The 22,123-nt window shown below is 40.4% G+C and overlaps 1 protein-coding gene across 11 annotated transcripts in view; it reads right to left on the reverse strand.

The window, feature by feature from the left end:
- ATXN2 (ataxin 2) overlaps nt 1-22,123 on the reverse strand; it is a 55,674-nt gene that overhangs the window by 23,834 nt on the left and 9,717 nt on the right. For 5 of the 11 annotated variants that reach the window (XM_064168738.1, XM_064168729.1, XM_064168727.1 and 2 more), the window contains exons 4-13: nt 21,805-21,876; nt 21,399-21,549; nt 11,774-11,898; nt 10,425-10,516; nt 7,245-7,442; nt 6,561-6,739; nt 4,866-5,075; nt 2,648-2,830; nt 1,013-1,201; nt 192-299 (exon numbers count right to left, since the gene is read on the reverse strand). In XM_064168738.1, coding sequence (XP_064024808.1) covers nt 192-299; nt 1,013-1,201; nt 2,648-2,830; nt 4,866-5,075; nt 6,561-6,739; nt 7,245-7,442; nt 10,425-10,516; nt 11,774-11,898; nt 21,399-21,549; nt 21,805-21,876 — 1,507 coding nt within the window. The remainder of the gene's footprint in view (nt 1-191; nt 300-1,012; nt 1,202-2,647; nt 2,831-4,865; nt 5,076-6,560; nt 6,740-7,244; nt 7,443-10,424; nt 10,517-11,773; nt 11,899-21,398; nt 21,550-21,804; nt 21,877-22,123) is intronic. The other 6 variants (XM_064168731.1, XM_064168733.1, XM_064168732.1 and 3 more) reach the window with 6 other exon arrangements.

The raw sequence follows: 22,123 nt of genomic DNA on the forward strand, positions 1-22,123 counted from the left end.
TGTTGAAATGAGTCTAAGACTACATTTCAGGACCTGTCACTTGACAACTGCATGTCAAAATTTTCACTGCAGACCACCCAAGCCTTAGTCCAAATGTTCCTTGAAATGCTAACTAGGGCAGTCAGTATAACAGGTTTAGTGCTTGGAATTCCTACATTTCTCAAGAACATAGGACAATTTTGGATACAAACCTTTGCTTTCAGGTTTAGGAAAACTAGGAGAAGTCTCACTTGGTTTTATATTCTCCTTGTTTCCAGCTGCAGAATTTTGCCTCTGGTCCTGAAGCCTAGTATCTTTAGCTGGAAAAAAGAAATTGACAAAGTTACTCTCTTATACAGAACTCAAACTGGCCAGAGATGGCAAGACAGAAAAAGAAGAGAGATTTAACCATGTTTACCTTTCAAAATTAAACCCCTAATGTTAAACATCTTCTGTAACCTAGTCAGAACCTGGAGGATTATCCTCCCCTACTCTACTATCCTCAAGCCAAAAGGAAAAGCTCCCAGGCAACAAATCCCTCCCATCATACACAGAACCTTACCTAGGCTGAAAACTATAAAATGAGAGTAGATTATTTTGAACAGTACAAGTTTTTCATATTGAGTGCTACGAAGATTTCAGAGTTACTAAACATTTGACTGTGCTCCTGAATGTTTGGGAGTTTTCTTCCTCTTCCTTTTGCTATGCTCAAAATACTCTTTAAAACCAGTAGTCTATGTGTTTTTAAGTTAGAAAGCTGCCATGAATTCAGTTTGAAAAACTAAATCCTCAATTAAATCAAACACCTCTAAGCCCATACGCCTTGATGGGGGGAAAAAATAGAGCATAAAGGCTTATCAAAAAGACTCTCTCCTATCTTTAAAGCTAGTATCATGAGAAAAGGGGAATTCACTACAGAGAAGAATGAAATGTATTAGAAGTCTTCCCAAAAGCAGCTCTGCTCTTGTAAAGGTATTTTCACTGTCAGGGATTAGGGAGAGGGAACATTTGAAAGCTGTTGAGGGTAACTCACCTTCACTGGAAGGAGTGACAGCTCTGTTGGATGCAGGGCTGGCAGGTGTAGGAGAGGCAGCTGGAACAGGCATGGCAACAGATTCAGTGGGAATAGTACCAGGCTGAGGAGAAGGCAGAGCTGGTCCCGTGGGAGTGCTGCTCTGCCTTGGAGACCTAGGCCTGTGTGTTTTGGGGGATAATCTTGGAACTAGAAACAAACAGGAAAAAGCAGTTATAGGGTAAGTTTCCTCAGCTGCTCAGCAGTTTGCTTACTTTTAAAATGACTAAAAACATGCTTTAAACTACTTAGTAGAATATTATATAATAATTGAAAATCTGTTTACCTTACAGGTGCAGCATTTTTTAGAGGTAAGTAGTGCAATTTTCCTGCAGATTACCCCCCTAGTATATATATATCACTGCCCTGTAATCCCACCATGACACTGCAATATGCTCCCCAGCCCCCCAGTAGTACAACTACAACAGCTCACATTAACACAGTTTCTGGCAGAACAGAAAAGGTGGTCAGGTCTCCACACAGAGAGATGTAAAATATTTTTTTTTAAGGGTTGAAAAAACACATCCATTTTACAGGGTCCTCTTTTGGAGGTTTGCCAGCTGGAAAAAAAACAACACAGCCTATTGAAAGAAGATTGTTTGGTGTATATTTGTGCCCCTGTGTTAAAGAAGCAAGGAAAGTTGTACATTCTTTAAACAGTTAAGTTGTACTTCCTGCTCATCTCATTGGGGCTAGTTACTTGCTTTACATCACATATCAACTTCAAGTGAGTGAGGAGGAAGAAGTCATTTAACAGTCCTACTTGCACGTTAGTAATACATAAAGTGGGGAGTGGAGCGGGAGGATGAATCAAATAATGTCAGAACAGAAAGGTTTAAATCTCCACAAGGCAGCAGGTCTAGGGAGCCTAATTCACACCTACTTTCTGAAAAATGCCTTCCCACTGCCCTCCTCTAGAATTCTAGCACTGCTAGGAGGTATCAAAACTTCAAGCTGGCACTCACTTGCCCTTCTAGTCAAGAAAGTTGGTAGCAACTCACTAGTACATGGTCTCAACTCCAAAAGCTCAAGACAAGGGCCTGCATCACAAGACTGAGCTTGACATTTGAAGTCAGATACTAAAAAAATATATCAAAATTAACTTACTCAAAAAAGGAGACACTGTGTCTGCTACTACAGCACTGAGACAAACAAAATGACCACTTAAAGCCTGCAGGATTTTTAAAGGAAAAAAACATCCAACTCAACTGCAATATCATTTCACCTTCTACCATCAGTCTTCCTCTATCAAACACCTCCTTTGTTGACCAAATTCAGTGATGCAGTGGGGTGGATACAACTGTTCTTGTCTCCTTCAGTAACTTCTTTCACAACTAATTCTCACATTTTTCTTTCCTTTCTCTTCATCCAGCATCTAACCTCTCCACAGTTAGAAAGATATTGCACTGGAAGGCCCAACTCACCAACCATTTGACTAAGCTACCCAGGAACTTCTCACACTTCACCTAAGCAAGCTAAGTTAGCAGACCAGTGTTTATTCAGATCCTGATTGTCTAGAAAGACAGTGTTCTGCTTAGTATTTGCACTCTAAAGTACCCCTGGCAAGCCATCTGCAATAAGCCAAGCTTTACCTACCCCCACTGACAACTGATGACCACGTCCCACCTGAAGGGCTGCCTCGTGCCACTGCAGTAGTAGATGCTTCCCCTGGTGCATTATGAGATACAAATTCTAAGCCACTTGAAATTGTACCCCTACCAGTAGAGACTCTGTGACCTCGAGGGTTCCGTTGTGCCTTAGGAGACATCCGTGGAGGCCCTGAGAAAAAAAAGACAACCCCACACAATAAGTACTTAAAGTCCATCACTGACAGTACCCAAACATACTGCTTCAAAACTGGATTTAATCTAATATCTCTCAATAATGCAGTAATATGCCAAACAATTTACACTGACATTGACCAAAACCAGGGATCCACCACACTAAAAAATCCAAGCCATTGGTCCAGCCAGACTACCAACACATTCACCACCTTCCTGTGACAGCTCAAGTTCATTGATATTTAGAAGCTCTATCAGAATAAAAACAGATCCTGGATTTAAAATACTTGAATCCAAGTAACCAATATTGCTTACTGCAAGGCAAGCTGTAAAGCTTAGCTCCCCAGCACCCTCTGGATAAGCACAGTTTCAGACTATCAAACATTTTCCAGAAAAGAAACAAATTTCCAGTGCTTCTGTCAGGTGGTCAGTGATACCCAACATTTATTTACAGAGTAGTCACCACTGGCTGACCAATGCTCTTGGGGAATTTCAGCAGAGCATTCTGTACTGAGGCTAAATTGCCTGCAGCAGGTCACAATTCATTTACAAGTCAGCAAAACTGCAACTGAACAAGTTATTGTTATCCCAAGGTTCAAGTCATGCATGTTTAATGCCCAGAGGCTAAAGTCGTAAGTGAACACAGTAATTCTGAACAGCTCATACAGCTGCCACAGAACAGTTACGCTCAAGTCTGAGCAGCAGTACAGTTTCTACATCCTAACAAACACTTCCTTTACAAGATCAGACTCAAATGTTGACACTTCAAAAGGAAAAACTCTGTATGAACAGAAGACAATCTGGCTGATTACAGTTTGTTTTTCATAGAGGTCAATAACAGAGAGAAGTTCAGATAATGGCTTTCTTGTTTCAGATAAAGTTCTAAAATATCAAGTACCTCTTCTGGTTACATAAAGCTTTAAATGTCAGCCTCTATTTTAACCACCAATCTAAAGTACACTTCAATCCAAATGCTATACAGCAAGAACACACACATTCCAGCAATCCTAGTAGCAGAAATTAAACATTGCAGTAGCAGCAGTTCACTGCATGCCTGACAAATCAATTTCAAGTACTAAAACATAACCTGAACTTGCACATGGACTCTCAAGACCTTCCCACATTAAAAAAGGTAACATGGCTGAACTGACAGCAGCACATCATCCAGACATGTCCACCTTCTGCTTATGCACCTTCCTGGGCATTTATCAAGTAAGCAGCAGAACACTGGTACCGATTCCATTACTGGGATGACTCTCATGGCTCCAGGTGAGCCAGCTACAGCCCAGACTCTGTGTTCCCAGTGAGTTTGGTATAACCAGTTTGCATTTTTTTTCAGGCTTGCTGGATGTGTTGTATGAGTTTGTTCTTAATGTTCACTTACACAAAATAAACATGTTAAAATGTGTTCCCTACTGCAACCCTCAAAGGAGAAATTAATTTAGTTCAGATACTTGTGCATACAGTTACCAAAGACTCCTGAGTTGGCCTTTCTCTGTGTATTATGGACTGCTAAGAAGCTGGCTTCCTGTTCTGCCTCAGTGCAAACAGCTTTTCTACAGATTGACCTTTGATGCAGCTTATCCTATTCCACTCCTCAGTGCACTTCCCTGTATACAGCATTTTTATGACTGTTACTATCGATGCTGTTTTACAAAAGCTAATTCAATTATTTAATGTGAAAGTTTTTGTGGAACACCTGTATTAAAAGATTTGGTATTTTATATGAATTTACATCCCTAAAAAATCCTGTCTAAGGTTATTGGGTCCTGCCTGGTGCTGTTGGTTAAGTTAAGACACTGAGCAGCGTTTACAAAGCTGAGTTTATTTCATACCAACTTGGGAAATGCCACAGCTTTATTTTGTTTTTGTAAAGTTCTTCAAATAAAAAGGTTAATAGAAATAGTCTGATAAACTAAAGTTAAACACAAATTATAGGTTAAGTAATGAAGAGGAAAAACAATTTTGTAATTAAACTCACAAAGGAGTTAAACAAAGACAAACAAAAACATGAACAAATTGTGGTATTGTACCTTCTGAAGACATGCGTTTAGGCATAGTAGAGACAGTAGCTGGAGAACCATGAGCAGAGGGGTGAGACGGGGGCCTGGAGGGCCGCGAGGGGGGCCTGGAGGGCGGCCGTGTAGGGGTGGCTGCCCGAGGTGGAAGAGAGTTGGGACCTGACTGGTAGCGAGAAGGTGGGCGAGAGGAAGGAGATGGGCAAGGCGATGGCCAGGGAACACCTGACAGAACAAATGATATGAAGGAAAGTATAAAAACTAAAGAAAAATTATGGGGAAAAAGGTCAACAGAAAAAAAAAAAAAAAAAGTAAAATATGACAAAATGATTTTTCATGTTTAACCCTTTGGGGAATAGATTCGTTTATTTCTGCAACCAATAAAATAGTCTCTGCAAGGACATTTCCTCCACTTCAGGTCAAATTTAACACTGTAATGTCACAAACTCCCCAAAGGGTTAATTAGGATCTACAAATACTACTAAGGAATAGACAGTAAAGTTTGATCTGTTAGCCTATCATATATATGTTCTACAGTATGCATCACTTGACAAGGTCCTTCAATAGCTACCAGAGGTTCTCAAACAGAGGTTCACACACACTAGTGACTATACAAACTGCTACTTGCAAACCAAATGATGAGCAATATCAACTCTAGGAACTGTATCTTTACAAAAAACAGCGGTGTTCAGTGTCTGGATCCTGATCTTTATGCCTTTTAGCAGTTATCTGAAGTATTGATGCTGTATGTTCATCTAATGTATAGGGTTGTTTCCAAACCAAACTGAATTCACAAGCCACTCTGAATATTTTAGGTATTATGGTGTTTATTCAGTACAGTAATAGGATGAGATAAACCACAAATATTACCAACAAATGTCAAGGTTAGCGTTGCTTGGGTAAGACTCAGTTGTACATCCTTCACAGGGCTGACTCTGTGATTAAAAAGGAAGTCTCACTTACCTTTAGATGTTTCTCAGACTTCCTCTCCAGATAGAGGCACTTGAGTACTATACAGTTTTTGTTTATTTACAATCTCACAAAATAGCTTTTTAATTGATAATGCCTCAAGGACAGGCTACTGCTGAAATTCATCTCAAATATGGTGTTGGGTTCAGGTGTTTGACTTGAAATACCAATTCCTGCTACACAGTGCCTAATGATGCTTGTTTACAAATATTACCCATGAGTACAGCAGAAAATACCCCAATAGCACTTTGGAGAAGGTTTTCCCTTTCATTTCCTCCTAACTCTTCTCTTGCTTTTCCAATAATGATGTTTTTTCCCCTCCACATCATCATAAAGTGAGTTGCTTTATTCACTTTCATGGGAAACAGAACTGATCTGTGCACCAGAAAGGAAGTGATGTTTTCTTGGCTCCCTTTCACTAGGTGTCAGCATTGCTGCTCCTCTACAGAGCTTAGCAGCAGTACTACATAAAGCAGTATTTTATCTTTAAACCACATACTGCACTATCACTAAGACAAAGGTGTCTGAGAAGGAAAGTAAGTGACACTTCTGTTCTGCAAAGCTACACACAGTGCAGCGAAACATGTGTCCTGAGTGAGCTAAATCCAAATTAAAATCACAGCCTGTGTGTTAAATGATGAATGCTCACCTAGCTTATGGAATACACATCCTAAGACCACACCATGAGCAGTTTCAGCATAATTAGATAATTGGACATTCATTTAAACTTCAGATACTTGCCTCCGTTAACTACTCTTTGATCTGCTCCAGAGTTAGGACTGAATTCTGAAGTATGGGATCCAGACCTTGAAATTGGAGGGCCTGATCCAGACTGGCCCATCCGTGGTGAGTTTTGTCTTCCACTTCCCCAGGACAGGACATCTCTATTCCTCTGTCCAGGTGGAATGTATTTATTTTCTCTGAAACACAGCAAATTTCTATCAGCAACAATGAAAATACTCCGTATCAAGTGCTCTGCTGCTATTTTCTATCTTTCCCCAATCGAACTAAAAGGAAAACTCTAAATACTATCAGATGTTGACCTAACATTCACCTCATGAATTGGCTTTTGATACTGACCACACAGTCCACTTTCTAGGAGCCCAGAGACACTGAGTGATTTAGCACTAATGCCTGAAATTCTCCATGACATACTGAAACCGCTGCTCTTTCCTGTAATTTGGTATGAATTCACCACAGTGACATACCAGAAGGGGAAAGTCTGTTTCACTACAGAGATAATACAGGGCCAGGCAGAGGTGTGTAAGTCAGCATGAGTGCCAAGAACAGCACATGATTGTTTACACAAGGCTCCTAACCTAATCAGTCCTGCTGAAAAAGCACAGTTTCAATGAATAAATTGCTACTGTACCAAAATATCTCCATCATTTCAATAAAAATACTGTTCAGAGCATATGCAAGTACCTAGTGTTCACACCATGTCCTTCTCTTTCATTAGCATTTCTCTGAACAGCAGTATATTTTTCTTCTTCTGTTCTTTCATCATTTTCCAAGGCAACCCGAGCTTTGTATTGGGCACTTGATTCAATTTCCTCTGCTAATTGAGTTGCTCTGGCTTCCCGTTTTAAAAACTCTTCTGAATTATCTCTTTCTAATGGCACCCTAAAAGACAATGGAAAGGAAAAGAATCTCTGAAATGCATTCAAAAGCACAAAGGAGCTACAAAAATCACACAGCGTTAGTTCTAATCAAGGCAGAGTCAAAAAAAAGGAACCTTGCTTTTAAGCCAGTAGACCTGCTGTCTTTTAAGTAAGTCAATATTCCTGGACTGGGTTGATATTATGTGCTAATTCAGTGTCCTCTACCTGCCTGGAGAGATGAGGTCAGGATGCTGAGCTTTTCCATATGATTTGCAAAAATCCCCAGTCCCTAAAGCTATGCAAAGGCTTCAACTCTTACTGACTCCACCACAGTAATAAAAAGTTTTAGTCTGTTGTTTTGACAGAAGCCCATTGTCAGAGACCCTATCTGAATGTTTTTAGTCATTCCCAACAGACACAGGAGTCCCCAACCCTACTGAAATTAAAGAGTTACATGCTTAATCCTTTGATAATTCCAGTCATGGAATTTCACTTCTTCCATAACTGCAGAAAAGATGAATGCAATATATTAGAGCATGGAACCAGAAACCCATGACTCATTTTCCCTGTCTAGGACCCCAAACCCATCGATTCTCAGCATCTATTTTAGGTAACAGCATACAGCAAAAAAAACATGTAGTTCCTTTAGGAAGGCCACCAAGTGAGATTTCTATAAACAAGTAACGAAATAATGCAGGAGATAACCAGAGATGAATATAACATCTGGCACCTCCTTCTGTCTACCCACAGATTTGGGTTCTACCTGTTCTAATTTTTGTTTAGTATCAAGTTTTGTAAAATACCTTTGTGTTTTGTCTCAGATTCTAACACCTTGCTCCAAAAGTTCATAGAATCATAAAATGGTTTGGGTTGGAAGGGACCTTAAAAACCATCTAGTTCCAACTCCTTGGCTATGGGCAGAGACACATCCTACCAGACCAGGTTGCTCAAGGCCCCATCCAACCTGGCCTTGAACACTTCCAGGCTTGGAGTCTGCACAACTTCTCTGGGCAACCTGTTCCAGTGTCTCACCCACCTTGTGATGAAGAATTTCTTCCTAACGTCTAATCTAAATCCAGCTTCTTCCAGTTTGAAGCCATTAAGTTGTTTTATCCAACTTTACTTTAGAATAAACTACATCAAATCACAAAGCAGAGCTGAGGTTTGGACCATGCTATGCTGGACATTATATAATCACTACTGCACAGCATTTGAATAACAGAAAAAAGAACAACAAAGAAAGTAGGTGGAGATACAAGCCAAGTATGAAATAATATATGCAAGATTACTTAAGTGTTGGTGGCAGAGCTAGGAACACAAGAGGCTTTGCCAAGTTGCAAGCCAGCACTCAGCTACTGCATCACAGGTTTTTGGCCAGTCAAGGTATCTACTGGTGTTATTAATGCTAACTGCAAGGGTATTAAATAAAAACCTTACCCTTCAGCATAAAGCTTTGGCTCAAGATAGGCAAGAATACAATGCACACAAATCTGAAGTCATGGGCCTCACTTGCCCTGTGTCAATTACACACACAAGAAAGGAAAGCACCCAAAACATCCTTAAAGTGACTGAAAAAGAATGAAAGTATGTATACAGTAGCACCAATGGCAGCCTAAACAAGCCAAAGAATGATCTTACAACTTCTACGAGGTAAGAGGCTGCTAAAGATAATGAAGCAAAGGGCAAGATGACATTGTTCAGACCCCTGGTGATGAGAGAAGCGTGTACAGCAGTTGATCAACATATTAATGCATTTGATAGAACACAGCCTTGTACCTTTGTGCAGTTTGACAAACTATAGCCTGCTAAGGCTTAGCTCTAGGAAGAGAAAACAATCACACATCAATCCTTTACAATCCTACAATTGCACATATAAGCATTTAACTCCTCTGCTGCTCATCCCACACTTAGGAGAATCAGGAAAAGAGCTTCCCAGTTTAGCAGACCGATGGGCAAAGCATGTTGCTTGACTTGGAAACAAAGGAAAAGGTCTTTGGCAATTTAAAACCACCTTCATGTTTTAAATCTGTTTCCATTAATATCTATAAAGCAGAAAGATGGAAGAGTAAAAGTTCAAAAGTACAAAAAGTACTTAAGAGCAGTGAAGTACAGAAAGAACATCTTCCCCAGGATTCAAATGTAAGCCGATTAAGGCACTTTGATTATCACCATGTCACAGGACTATTTTAACAAAATGGTGCAAATGAAATTGGTGAACCAGAGACACACAGATAAATGCTCCAATTCCACACACAAAAAATAGCAAATATTCACTACAATTCCTTGACATTCCAAAAGAAGTTTACACTTTGGGGGTTAAAAGAGTGAGAAAACATTAAAGACACTTCACAATAGCTGCTGAACATCTGGAATGGATTTGTTTTGCAGTTGAAGCTAACATTATAGCTGCAGACTATTGGGAACAGGTCCACGCTGCCAAAGCAGCCAGAGGAGGTTTTACACTACTCCTATATTCCAGTTGTTATTATATTGCAACTAAAACTTTAGTTTAGAGCTGGACAAGTCTGTTAAAAAAGTCACCCACAGCACTCAACCCCAACCTCACCTTAATTATCAGCAACACTGCAGTTATCTTCCAGCTCAATTGTCTCAACAAAATCAGGACTTAGTCAAACAGTTCTGCTAGGTTAAACACAAGCTATAGGTCTAGCAGCTCTATAAAGACAGTTGAGTGATTTGGTATTTTCCACCCTATTCCTAAAAGTTTTTTTTGCAAGAAATGATCATTACTGCATGACTAAATTCAGAAAATGTTGCAATGGGAATGAACTGTGCCCATTTAAGGGAATACATAATGATTACTACATCTAACTATTCACAGAACACTGGCAAGGTTTCTTAAGCACTATTCATTCATTGCTTTTTCAGTTACTTGATTCCACAACTTCAGAAAGTATGTAAAATTATCTTCAGAATATCGAGTTTGTGAAAGCAAGGAGAACATTAAACACACATCCAAATAACAAAATATTTGGGAACTTACGTATAAGAAGATAAACTGCTGTCATAAGTTGATACTACACCATAATTTTCTTCATTGTAACGAAACATGTCATTGGGATCCCATCCATTTGACTAGAAGAAAATGATGTTTGTTTTTCAAAATGACACTGGAAACAGCTTCCCTGACAATTAAGGGCTGATGTACTAAACCTTTTTGCCCTATTTTTCTGGGTTCACTGTCCAGACAACAAAGTCACTGTCATTTCTGTTGGGCAGTTCTGTTCATCAGATGCACAGATTTTACCTTCAAAAGCCTTTTTTTTCCGCCTCTTTTCAGCTTGTTTGTTGAGTGTGTTTGTTTTAAGAGGATTTTTTAACTGCCATGCCTGCTCTGCACTGGATTACTGGCTAATAAGAAATACATACATTTGCCAAATTCCAAGACAGCATTTCTCTACAGCATCAGAGATTTTCCCTCACACACCTTTTTGGCTAATGCCTTTTCCAAACAGACACTTCTGTGCCCCTTGCTGTGGCAAGTGCTGAAACTTCTCCAGTGCAGTTGTCTGAGACATACCCCACAGGCAGCAGACCCTTGTTGATCTGCACCACTTCCCTACCTTGCTGAAACTGCTCTTACAGCATTCAAGCACAATTAATGTTTGGAATGTTTTATAAAAGCACTGATGCATTAAGTATTCTAATAAATCAGAGCTGTAGAACATGTAGAACTACTGCTGACAGGATAACTGTTCTGCCCAGACAGAGGTAGTATGCTCCCCAGTAACACGACTGGATTCTCTTCCAATCAGTTCATATCTTTCCTTTAACATATTGCAGACTGAATACCCTACTAAAAAGAATTTCTGGTTGAGTAAAAGCTGACTGCTATGGTACAGAAACATCATCTGAGATCATACTCATCATCTAACGAGTCATAATCTATGGAGATTGTATCTGTGCTTATTAAGTCATGGGCCAGACTTCCATCAATTTCCTTCATCTTAGCTCAGAGAATGTTTGCTAAGCACAATTTTGCCATAACTTCTAAATGCAATGATAGTCAGACAGGAATGTTCTGATTAAACATAAATCACTTTAGTGTATTGCTGAATTTGGAGTCCTTAATAAAAGGCTCCACTTTCAGCCAGCCCACGACTCAAATGTGTCCCTTACCACAGCAGCTGCCATTTGTCAATATTTGCCAAAAGTGGCATCTGAAATCCTGCTATTCTTATTCAAATTGTTAAAAAGTACTGTGGCAGCTGATAGCAGAGACTGAACACAGAGCTGTGCAACACAGGCCAGCATTTTTAGTCAAAAGTTCATTATAAGATTAAAATCAATTACTGAATGGCATGTTCCAAGATTAAAGAAACCACTACTTACAACATCTGTCTCTAATGCCTCAAGCTCCTCGGTAGCGGTGGTCTCTCCTCCATCCCATGGTTCAAGATCCTTCTCCTTGTGTTCTCCATTTACCTTAGCACTGATGGCTGAATCAGTAAAAGCATCTAAAAGGAAGTGAGGAGGAATGAGGGTGAAATCAGTTTGGTTAAGCACAGGAAAATGTACCCACTAGTTCATCTGAGGAACAACCAAATGCAGCTGAATTACAGGCACACTGAATCATTCACCTTCTCCTGTAGCTGCTGTATTCAGCAGGACTACAATAGAAAGGTCCCTGCTTCAAATTTAGGACAGCTCTGAAAGTACAAACTAAATTCTAAGACATCTAACAACAGTGATGACCTTTGGTTATTGCAAAATATTTTACAAATGCTATGTATGTTTTGAGGGGGAAAAAACAAAACACAAACCTCAACTGCCCAAGGATCCCCATTCTTCCAGAAACCCAGGATTTGTATAATAGACTTTCTGAACACTCCACACAACTGCATATTAATAGACTATGCAAATATCAACAAAGCATGAGAGCAACTCAGTCCTACTCCCTAAATAGGTAAAATCAAGTTTCCCTTCAGTTTCTTGGTTTTCCACAGCTCCTCAGCACACCAGCATGCACGCACACATGCTTTTAGTCCCTTTGCAGTCTAACTCCTTTCTCCATTAGTTGGGTGCACAGAGACCTCATCTTTCCTTCCAAAAGCTTTTTCAAGCAGCAGCTCACCCATGTCACACAGTGAGGTTCAGAAACCCACTACTTCTTGTACTCAACAACATATGACAATGAACAGTAAGGGTCTGCTATTGTTTATAGAAAATATTGAAACATATATCACAAAAATTAAAGATGATGAGCTTTTACTTATTATTCTTGTTTCATTCAACACAGACTTAAAGGAGTACTAATACCAGGACATTAAAAATAATCAATCTACAAAGCTATTCATCAAGGAAGCCAAGCACTTTTACAAGCAACTATATCTCAGAGCTCCATACTTAAAATAGAAAGAAGTTTGCTCTAAGGTGATAAATAAACCAACCTACAATAACTAAGCTCTCCATTTAGAAATTTACTATTATTATTCTACTGATAAAATAAGGAGTGACTATGTTAGACTATTAAAGAAGGTGAGATCAAAGCATGAGGCAGTGCCAGCTATGATAGAACGTGACTTAAATTAGCTTCTGGCAAGATTTGAAATCTTCCTAAGAAAAATGAACTTTAAAGCCATCACAAAAAGTATTCACACCATGTGAAGCTGGTCACTGATGTCACAGTTTTTAAACAGTCACTGAAGATTTTTTTTAAAGACAGACTGTTGACAGAAGTTATTATTTCTGTTTTACCCAGTTTCATGGTGAAGTTCTGCAAATTGCAGTATCACAGAATGGCAGGGGTTGGAAGGGACCTCTGGAGATTAGGTCCAACCCTCCAGCCAAGACAGGTTCACCTAAAGAAAGTCACACAGGAATACATCCAGGTGGGTTTTGAATGTCTTCAGAGGCAAATCCTGCCTGACAAACCTGGTGGCCTTCTATGAACAGGTCACAACATTCACAGATGAGGGGCAAGCAACTGATGTCTTTTACCTAGACCTAAGCAAAGTCTTTGACACGGTACTGCATCATATCCTGGTTTCCAAGCTGGTGAAATATGGGTTTGATGGGTGGACCACTAGATGGATAAAGAACTGGCTTGATGGCCACACCCAAAGAGTGGCTGTCAATGGCTCCATGGCAGAAGGGGAGGCCAGTGACAAGCAGAGTCCCTCAGGGATCAGTCCTGGGACCAGTCTTGCTCAACATCTTTGTCGGTGCCATGGACAGAAGCACTGAGTGCAGTCTCAGCAAGTTTGCTGATGACACCAAGCTGTGTGGTGCAGCAGACAGGCTGCAGGGCAGGGATGCCATCCAGAGGGACCTGGACAGGCTGGAGAGGTGGGCACAAGCCAGGCTCATGAGGTTCAACAAGACCAAGCGCAAGGTCCTGCATCTGGGTGAAGGCAATCGCAAGCACAAATATAGGCTGGGCAGTGACTGGCTGGAAAGCAGCCCTGAGGAGTGGGACTTGGGGGTGCTGCTGGATGAGAAGCTCAACAGGAGCCAGCAGTGTGCACTTGCAGCCTGGAAGGCCAGCCAGACCCTAGGCTGCATCAGGAGAAGCATGGCCAGAAGGCTGAGGGAGGTGATTCTCTCCTTCTACTGTGCTCTGCTGAGACCCCACCTGGAGTACTGCATCCAGTTCTGGAGCCTCCATTACAAGAGGGGTGTGGAGATGCTGGAGTGTGTCCACAGAAGGGCCACGAGGAAGCTCAGAGGGCTGCAGCACCTCTCCTATGAGGACAGACTGAAAGAGTTGGGGCTGTTCAATCTGGAGAAGAGGAGGCTTCCAGATGACCTTATTGTGGCCTTCCAGTATCTGAAGGGGGCCTACAAAACAGCTGGAGAGGGATTTTTTAGGCTATCAGGTAGTGATAGGGCTGGGGGGAATGGAGCAAAGATGGAAGTGGGGAGATTCAGACAGGACATGAGGAGGAAGCTCTTCACCATGAGTGGTGACAGCTTGGAATGGGTTGCCCAGGGAGATGATTGAGGCCCCATGCCTGGAGGCATTTAAGGCCAGGCTGGATGAGGCTGTGGGCAGCCTGATCTAGGGTAGGGTGTCCCTGCCCACAGCAGGAGGGTTGGAACTAGCTGATCCTTGCAGTCCCTTCCAACCCTGACTTACTCTATCATTCTACTCCATCACCTCTCTGGGCAGTCTATTGCAGTGCTCCTTCACCCTCCAAGAAGTTCCTCCTCATGTATACACAGGACTTCATGTTTGTGGTTTACTGGTATAAAAGTTACCTGTCTGTCTAATATCATTCAGCACTATCTCTTGAAATGCTTGTTCAACTCATACTCAAGACCAAAGGAACTATGGGTAAGCAATTAAGCACTGTTAATAAGCTGATGTGGTACAAAACGTTACAAGTGTAGGAAAAGTAAGAGACATTTATTACCTAAACATTCATTTCAAATACAAAAGAATCAGTAGAATAAGAAAAGAAAGCCAAATGAAAGACAGACACCTAAGAGGGAACACCATTGTTAGGGCTCAATAAAACTGCCAAATCTGCCCCAGTCACCCAGAGCTGTGGTAGTACCTACACAGCCTGAGGTTAACATACTTTAGCTCATCACTAAACAGGAGGCCTTTAGCAGGCAGATTCTGGGCTCACTTGTGAACTGGTATCAAAGAAACTTGTTGTGTCACTACGTATTGATGCAAAACTGCAATTGTTGCCTTTTCAACTGTTCAGAATACAGGTAAAAAAACAAGGCTGAGAATAAAAGTCACCAACTAACTGCAAGAGACTCAAAGTGATTCTGCAAAGTTACACATGCATGGTTTACAGTGCCATCAATGTGCGAGCAAAGGTAGTTAAGGTTCTGTTATATATTATGGTAACAAAAGCATTATGAAAGGCAAGATGCACAGACAGAGTGACTGCCAAAAAGTTACCTGTTTCTGAAGGAACTACAACATGTATGGAGAGAGAAAAAAAAAATGGGAAGACATCAGATATAAGTACAGGTGGACTTTTTCACATTATATGGCTGAATTCAGGTAAAACACTTTCAGTCCCTTTCTCAAGACATTCAAACTGATGATACATATTTCACTTTGAAAAGATCATTTCTATAGTAAAACCTCAGCAATGCTCCCACCTATGAACAGTCCCCATGTAGTTCCCATTTTTGCTTCACAGAACCCCCTCCAAATCACCTACAGATTTCCAGAGGGGACCAACTCAAACAAAACCAACTCCCAGTTTTCTTCTATGGAAATGGCTTTTAAAATATAATAGAAGATATGTTTAAATGTCTGAAACTACACAGTAACAAGACGGTGCTACCTCAACCCTCAGGTAAGTAGAAATTAAAGGGCACATTTAACAGAGAGGCCAAAGTAAGGCCTTTGCATTTAATCTTCTTAATACCCCATAGTCAACACTGCCACAACCCATACAGCCCAGTGCTGTCTCTGTACCAAGCTTCATTAATTCTGCTCTTTGTGTTTGATCCTCTCAAATTGGACATTTCACATCAAATATAAGTTGGAGGCTGCTTGTGCAGCTTAAGAAACTGAGTCGTGCTTCTGCATTGCTTCACTGGGAGCAGAGGGGACTTTTCTTCAGTAAGATTAGATAAATACAAGTTAGGAGGGATGATGACAGCATCTGATGAAGGTAATCTACTGTATTTTAGAAGGATGTTTCCTAGTGTCTATTATATGACTTTAAACTCCATACCCAACTGTGCCATTTTGGATACTGTGAATAAAATACTGGCTTAACAAGACTCATCAACTCAACCCACTAATTTTCTTATTTAAAAAAAGCCACATAAACATTCAGCAGAGTGCTATTAAAAATTCTAATGATATGGATGAACTGGAGGAAAAACAAACCCAAGTCAAAACAAAAACTCCACTACCTAAGGAATGCTACAGATCTGAGTAAGATGTGCTCAGCTTCCCAGTAGAATCCAGTATATTATTTGGTACAGGAAGCTCCTCTGCTCTTCATTTCTCTCTTACTTCAGAATGAAAGTCACAACTCTCATAATGTTGAGACTGCAACATTGGTTTAACCTCTACAACTCAAAGAAAATCCAGAGTTAGGAGAAATTCAAGCTACAAAGGCAGACTTCTAGTCAGACAGTGTGGTCTCAGGAGCATTCAGGCAAAGTTTAAACGTAGCAGAACAGTACCTCAAGGCACAGATCACTATTTTCCTGAAACAAACAGCCAGGCAGGCACATGGGACACCAAGATTAAAAATGCAGCAAGGCAAACAAGGTTTTACCAAAATTAATGAGCAACACAAATTGAAAACATATGTAAAAAAAAAAACCAACCCACATTCTATGAATATTTCTACCCAAAACAAAAATACTGCTCTTAAGATTATTAGTGAAGTAGAAGCTAAAACATGAACTGCTGCTACAAGTAGTAATAAACAAGATACTGACTGTACAGGCATAGCCTCCCCCTTATCTGGGGCCTCCTATCTCTGAGTTGTTGAATGAGCAATTCACATGACACCCTGACATGGCCGAATTTGTAATCAATTCCTTTTCTATATGGTAAAACCCCAGTTAAAGATCAAATGAAAACCAATCAAACAAAGAGCTTGAGTTGTAACACTCAATTAGCCCCAAATGCCTCTCTGTACCTGCTTAATGTGACATCTTCCAAGCAAAGAAGTTTGCTATCAAAGACCTTGCTGCTTGCTTTAAAGCCTGAAAACTAAGGAAAATTCTAAGCAACAGAAAACTCCCATTAGGTAAAGGCAAATTAACTATCACAGAACCCCAGCATGATGGGGTTGAAAGGGGCTTCTGGAGATTATCCAGTCCAATGGCCCTGCTCAAGCAGAGTCACCCACAGCAGCTTGCCCAGGATCACAATGTCCAGGCAGGTTTGCGATCTCCCCAGAGGAGACTCCACAACCTCTCTGGACAGCCTTTTCCAGAGCTCCAGCAACTTCACACAAAAGAAGTTTCTCCTTCTGTTCAGGTGGAACCTTCTTGGTTTCTGTTTGTGGCCATTGCCCCTTGTCCTGTCACTGGGCACCACTGCAAAGAGTCTATCCCCTTCCTCTTGCCCCCTGATCTTTATATATTGACCAGCGCTGAGAAGATCCCTGCTTCAGGCTGCTCTTCAGACAGAAAAACTCAGCTTGGACAAATTCTTCAAGTGTGCGTAAATGACTTCAAGAAAAAATTGCCAGAATACAGCAATTAAGAGTGCAGGTTTAATTAATTTTGGTGTTTAACACGTTTGGTTTTGCAAACATATTTTGAGCTACTAATGGAGAAGAGCACAAATATGTAATTGAGTGCAGCTCAGTAGCTCAAATGCTATTAAACCAAGTGGCATGGTGTGCCAAGGTGATCATGCTGCACACTTTGAGCAAGTTTAGCACAGCCCAAAGTAAACTGAGGCTTCATCTTAAAGATTTCAACAGTAAACTCACTTGTTTTGTAACTACTCACTACTGATTTGAAACATTAAAACCAGTTACCACCAGCTTTGCAGAGACAACATCTCCTTCTTTTGTTCATAATATGCCTACTGCTATTCCCCTTGCAACACTTTCTCTGGAAGAATGCCACTTGCAGTGCTAATTCAAGGAAAAAAACAGAAATAGCCAATTCTCCTCTGCCTTTTTTCATTGGATTTGTGATATTTTTCTCAGAGTGCAGTAATGGCACCAAAAGAACAATAAAAATATTGTAGAAGCCTTTTACTTTAACAGCAGTTATGGTGTTGAATTGTCTTGTCCTTAAAGAGAAGCCAAGAAGACAGCTCTGAAGCCTCACTGAGCTGTGAATCATGCAAACCAGCACTGATCACATTCAGGATTACAGGAAACACTGCAAGGAGCTTGCTCTGTAAAGCACAGAATTTTATCTCCTATTTCAAGCATGCAGCTCAAGGAATTTTGCAACTAGGAGATCCTGGTACTTCACCTCTGCCTCAGAAGGTGAAGCAGAAAGATGCTTCATGCTAACAGACAGTCAAGGATTTCAACCTGCACTTCAGAGGGGATTTAGCAGTCAATCTGCACTGCCGCATGCAGCAGACAGCGTCTGGCCCTCTTTGAATGCAGGCAGAATATTCTGAAAGGGGGCTGATGGATATAATGCAATTTCACCTCAGTTTTCCAATGCATGTTTGATTCATCAGTCTGACTGAACTGCAGAAAACCCTAATTCTAGTGACAGACCCTTAGGTGACTCCTTTCTATTCCTGAGGGAGCCTAACAGGAACCTACAGAGCACAAAGGTCTGTGCAGACTGAGAAAGCTGCAAGGAAGGCCCAAGGAAGCAGAGGTAGATTCATTTGTCAAACACGACCTGTCAGAATATCCCTCTCTACAAATACCTACCCTTTGTTCCTCTCAACCCTTCCAATTTCTACAATCTGGGCAGACACCACACTTTCTCCACTGGTGGGTCTAAAGGTGCAATGTCATGCTTGGCACAAGCAAATCTAAGAGTGCCACTTCCAAACAGGGTGGTTTCACTCATCCCAAGCCTCCCCCTGCTCTCACACCACCAATGTCACTGCAGGATGGCTTATCAGCTCGCTGATCCAAAGCTGCACAAGTATGATAGCAATGAAAGGTGCCTGGCAGACTATTTCAGATGGTTCCTTCAGACACAACTCTTCTGAAAGGAGAATCCATCCCATTTCCTTTCTCCCCACCAGCTGCTGCTCTTTTCCAGCACTCTTGCAGTCTCTTCTGACCTGGTAAGAGCACACAGCTAGCATCTTTGCTGTTCAAGTCTGAGGGTAAGGCAGAAGATCAAGACCCATGTCAGGAGCACTACTTGTTCACAATCCTCCAGCTCAGCAGAGAAGCAAATGCCAGAACAACAATCCGCAGAATTCCAGATACTTTCAGTGAACCAAGAAACCAGAGTGCACTAAAATTTCCAACAATATCTTCTGCAGAAATTAAGTTTATTTTAAAGCCTCCTCAGAAGTTTAAGTAATCCCCTAAGAAGTAGGAGAAACTACATACACAGACCTCAAACAACCCTGCTCTAGGTAAGCCTCTTCTATGGCAACAGAGTGCTTGTGAAGTGCCCTTTTGTTTAACTACATCTTTAAAGTAGTGAGAGAGAGAGCTGCCTTTCCAACCAAATATGTCCAAATTATCTACTAACTTGCCTGTGAAAGCCAAAAAAACACTGAGGACTATGCAATTAAAAGACATTTGCTCCTGGATAAGTGCAACACTGTCAAAACTTCTCTGGGCACTAGACAGAAAGCATTCCCAACACAAAAGCAGCAAAGAGCTCCACCTCCTCACCTAGGAGTTCAGTTTTACTGTGAAACACACAGGCTTATCTGACGTGGTGCCACTAAGATTTGGGTTTATTTGTAAGAACAAAAGGCCAGCAGTTCCTGCAAGCATGTTCATACACTCTCACTCTTTTGAATCCTTGCTTATTTGTATTTCCCAAGGAGCAGGAAGCCCTTTACTGCTCTAATTTGCAGGTGTGAACAGAGACTGCCTTACATGTTCAAGTGTTATTTCAAGATAATAAATTTTTGAGACAAAATGGGAAGTAGATTAATTTACCCACTCAGAGTTATCAAGTTTTGCAGCCTTCCAGTTTATCTTGCTCTGACTCTCTACAGCTTTATTTCAACTCTCCTCCCCAGCTACTTAAGAGATTTAAAGACATTCTACCCAATAAAGTGAACTGAGCAACCATTCAGCCTGAAACAGTCATTTTCCTCCAGAAAACTTTCACTGAGTACTTATTCCTAGAAGTAGTAGTGTATTCTTCATTCCCCCTGCTCCAAATCTATGAAGAGTGGGTAATGGAGAGCCCAGTTTGCACTTAGATTAAAGTGATGTTCATAGCAGAATCATTACAAAACAGCTCTCCTGCAATTTAAATTCCAAGTCCCATCCAGAACCTGGGACTTATCTGCATTTCAATGCTACATTTGCTCTGACATTACACATTATCTTCTGGGAAAAGCAAATTCCTTGAAACAACAAGCCTCTCATTCTTCAGCTTTAATCAGGCAAGAACATATGCACGTGCAAACACAAGGTGAAAAGAGAAAGAGCTCATTAAATGTCCACCAGTCTCTGTGCATCTCCAAGTCACTGCTAGATGGGACTCAGGCATGTGTGTCACAGTAACCACTTAGCTCCCAGGGACAGTTGTGCATCAGCCTGAAAATGTATATATATGCAATTTCCCTGCATGGCTCAGAAAGCTGTTATTTGCTTTTATTTCTTAACCCAAACAGTCAAGAACACAGGTATCAAAACCCTTGAGATTTGCTGCCCACTCCCAAAATATCTGCACAGGAGCTGGAGCCTCTTAGGTTCCAGAAAGATGATTAAGGTCTCGAAGGTCAAACATTTAAAGTATGACATCTGCCTGTAAAATCATTTAATCTGACACTTTCAAGATTTTATGACCACTTGTCTGCACCCTTCAGTAGGTTCTGTATTTCAGAGAGCCTCACCTAAGATCTACAAGTAGTGAAGCAGAAATTAAAAGCACAAATAGTGAATTTTCTACGAATTTTTAGCTCCATTTACAGTAGTATTTTTAAGATATTTATATGAACACCTTAGAGACAGAAGTTACTTAACTAAATATAGACCTTACATATATGCCAACCCTGAACAATAATCTTTTTATAAATAATTTGTATATTCATGGAGTCTCATATAACATTTAACAGAATAATTTATTAAAGACATTTACAGAAAACCCACCTAACCTCCCACTAAATCTCATAAATGTTTCCTAACATTGCTTTCCAGATACTGAAAAGTGCTTTGATTGCACCTTGACAAGGGTTCACAAAGGTTCTTCAATCTATTTTTTTTACATTTCTGATGAATTTATCATTTTGGGAGGTGCTCAGTATCTGCTCTTTCCATTGACTTTAAAGGCATATTGGAGTCTTTCACATTCATCAAGAGTATAAATGTGAACTTTAGTGTTAGGATCTTAAACATCTACTTGGAAAAACTTTGACTTAAGATACAGACAACTTGAAAAACAAATATACCTCTTCTGGCATAATTGGTATCCATATCCTTAAAATGCACCATAACAAAGTCTGAAGACTTGAACAAGATACTCTCTAGAATGTCTTCACGTTTTGGCCCCAAACTGGATTCTGCAGTTTTCCGATGAGCAGCATCAAGCACTAAATCACACTATTAGAGACATAAAAAGAATACACTAAATAATGCACAAGAAGCCACTCCATGACTTCAACTATTTGCAAAAAGCAGACATTTACAATATTCATCTGCTCATTTATAACAATTAATCTTGTGCAAAGCTAGACTTGAACAGTTACAAGAATTCATAATAAATATTCACATTTTAATCAGTGATTAATGTTGATCCTACTACTGAAGTATTAGGATCTCTGAAAATTAAGGAAGAGTCAAAAAGAATACAATTACCTTAGGACTGTAGGTTTTAAAAACTCCTTCATATATGCCACCATTTTTCACCTGTACTTCACATTTGGATCCCTAGAACAACAACAACAAAAAAAAATGCAGCTTTCTGCCAGCCTGACAAATGACATTTGAGTGATCTCCTTAAACAGTTTTTTCATATAAATACAACATATAAAAATACAGCTCAGCTTTCACTCCAATCTATTCATTCAACATCTGTCCTTTTCTAAATACACTGCTGTGCTGCAGATGCAAACAGCTGGGTGGGTACCAAAGTACTTGAGGGCATTTAAAGATACTCACAGAAGCATATTTGGTA

The sequence above is a fragment of the Pogoniulus pusillus genome, chromosome 30 (assembly GCF_015220805.1).
Source record: "Pogoniulus pusillus isolate bPogPus1 chromosome 30, bPogPus1.pri, whole genome shotgun sequence".
Taxonomy (NCBI): domain Eukaryota; kingdom Metazoa; phylum Chordata; class Aves; order Piciformes; family Lybiidae; genus Pogoniulus; species Pogoniulus pusillus.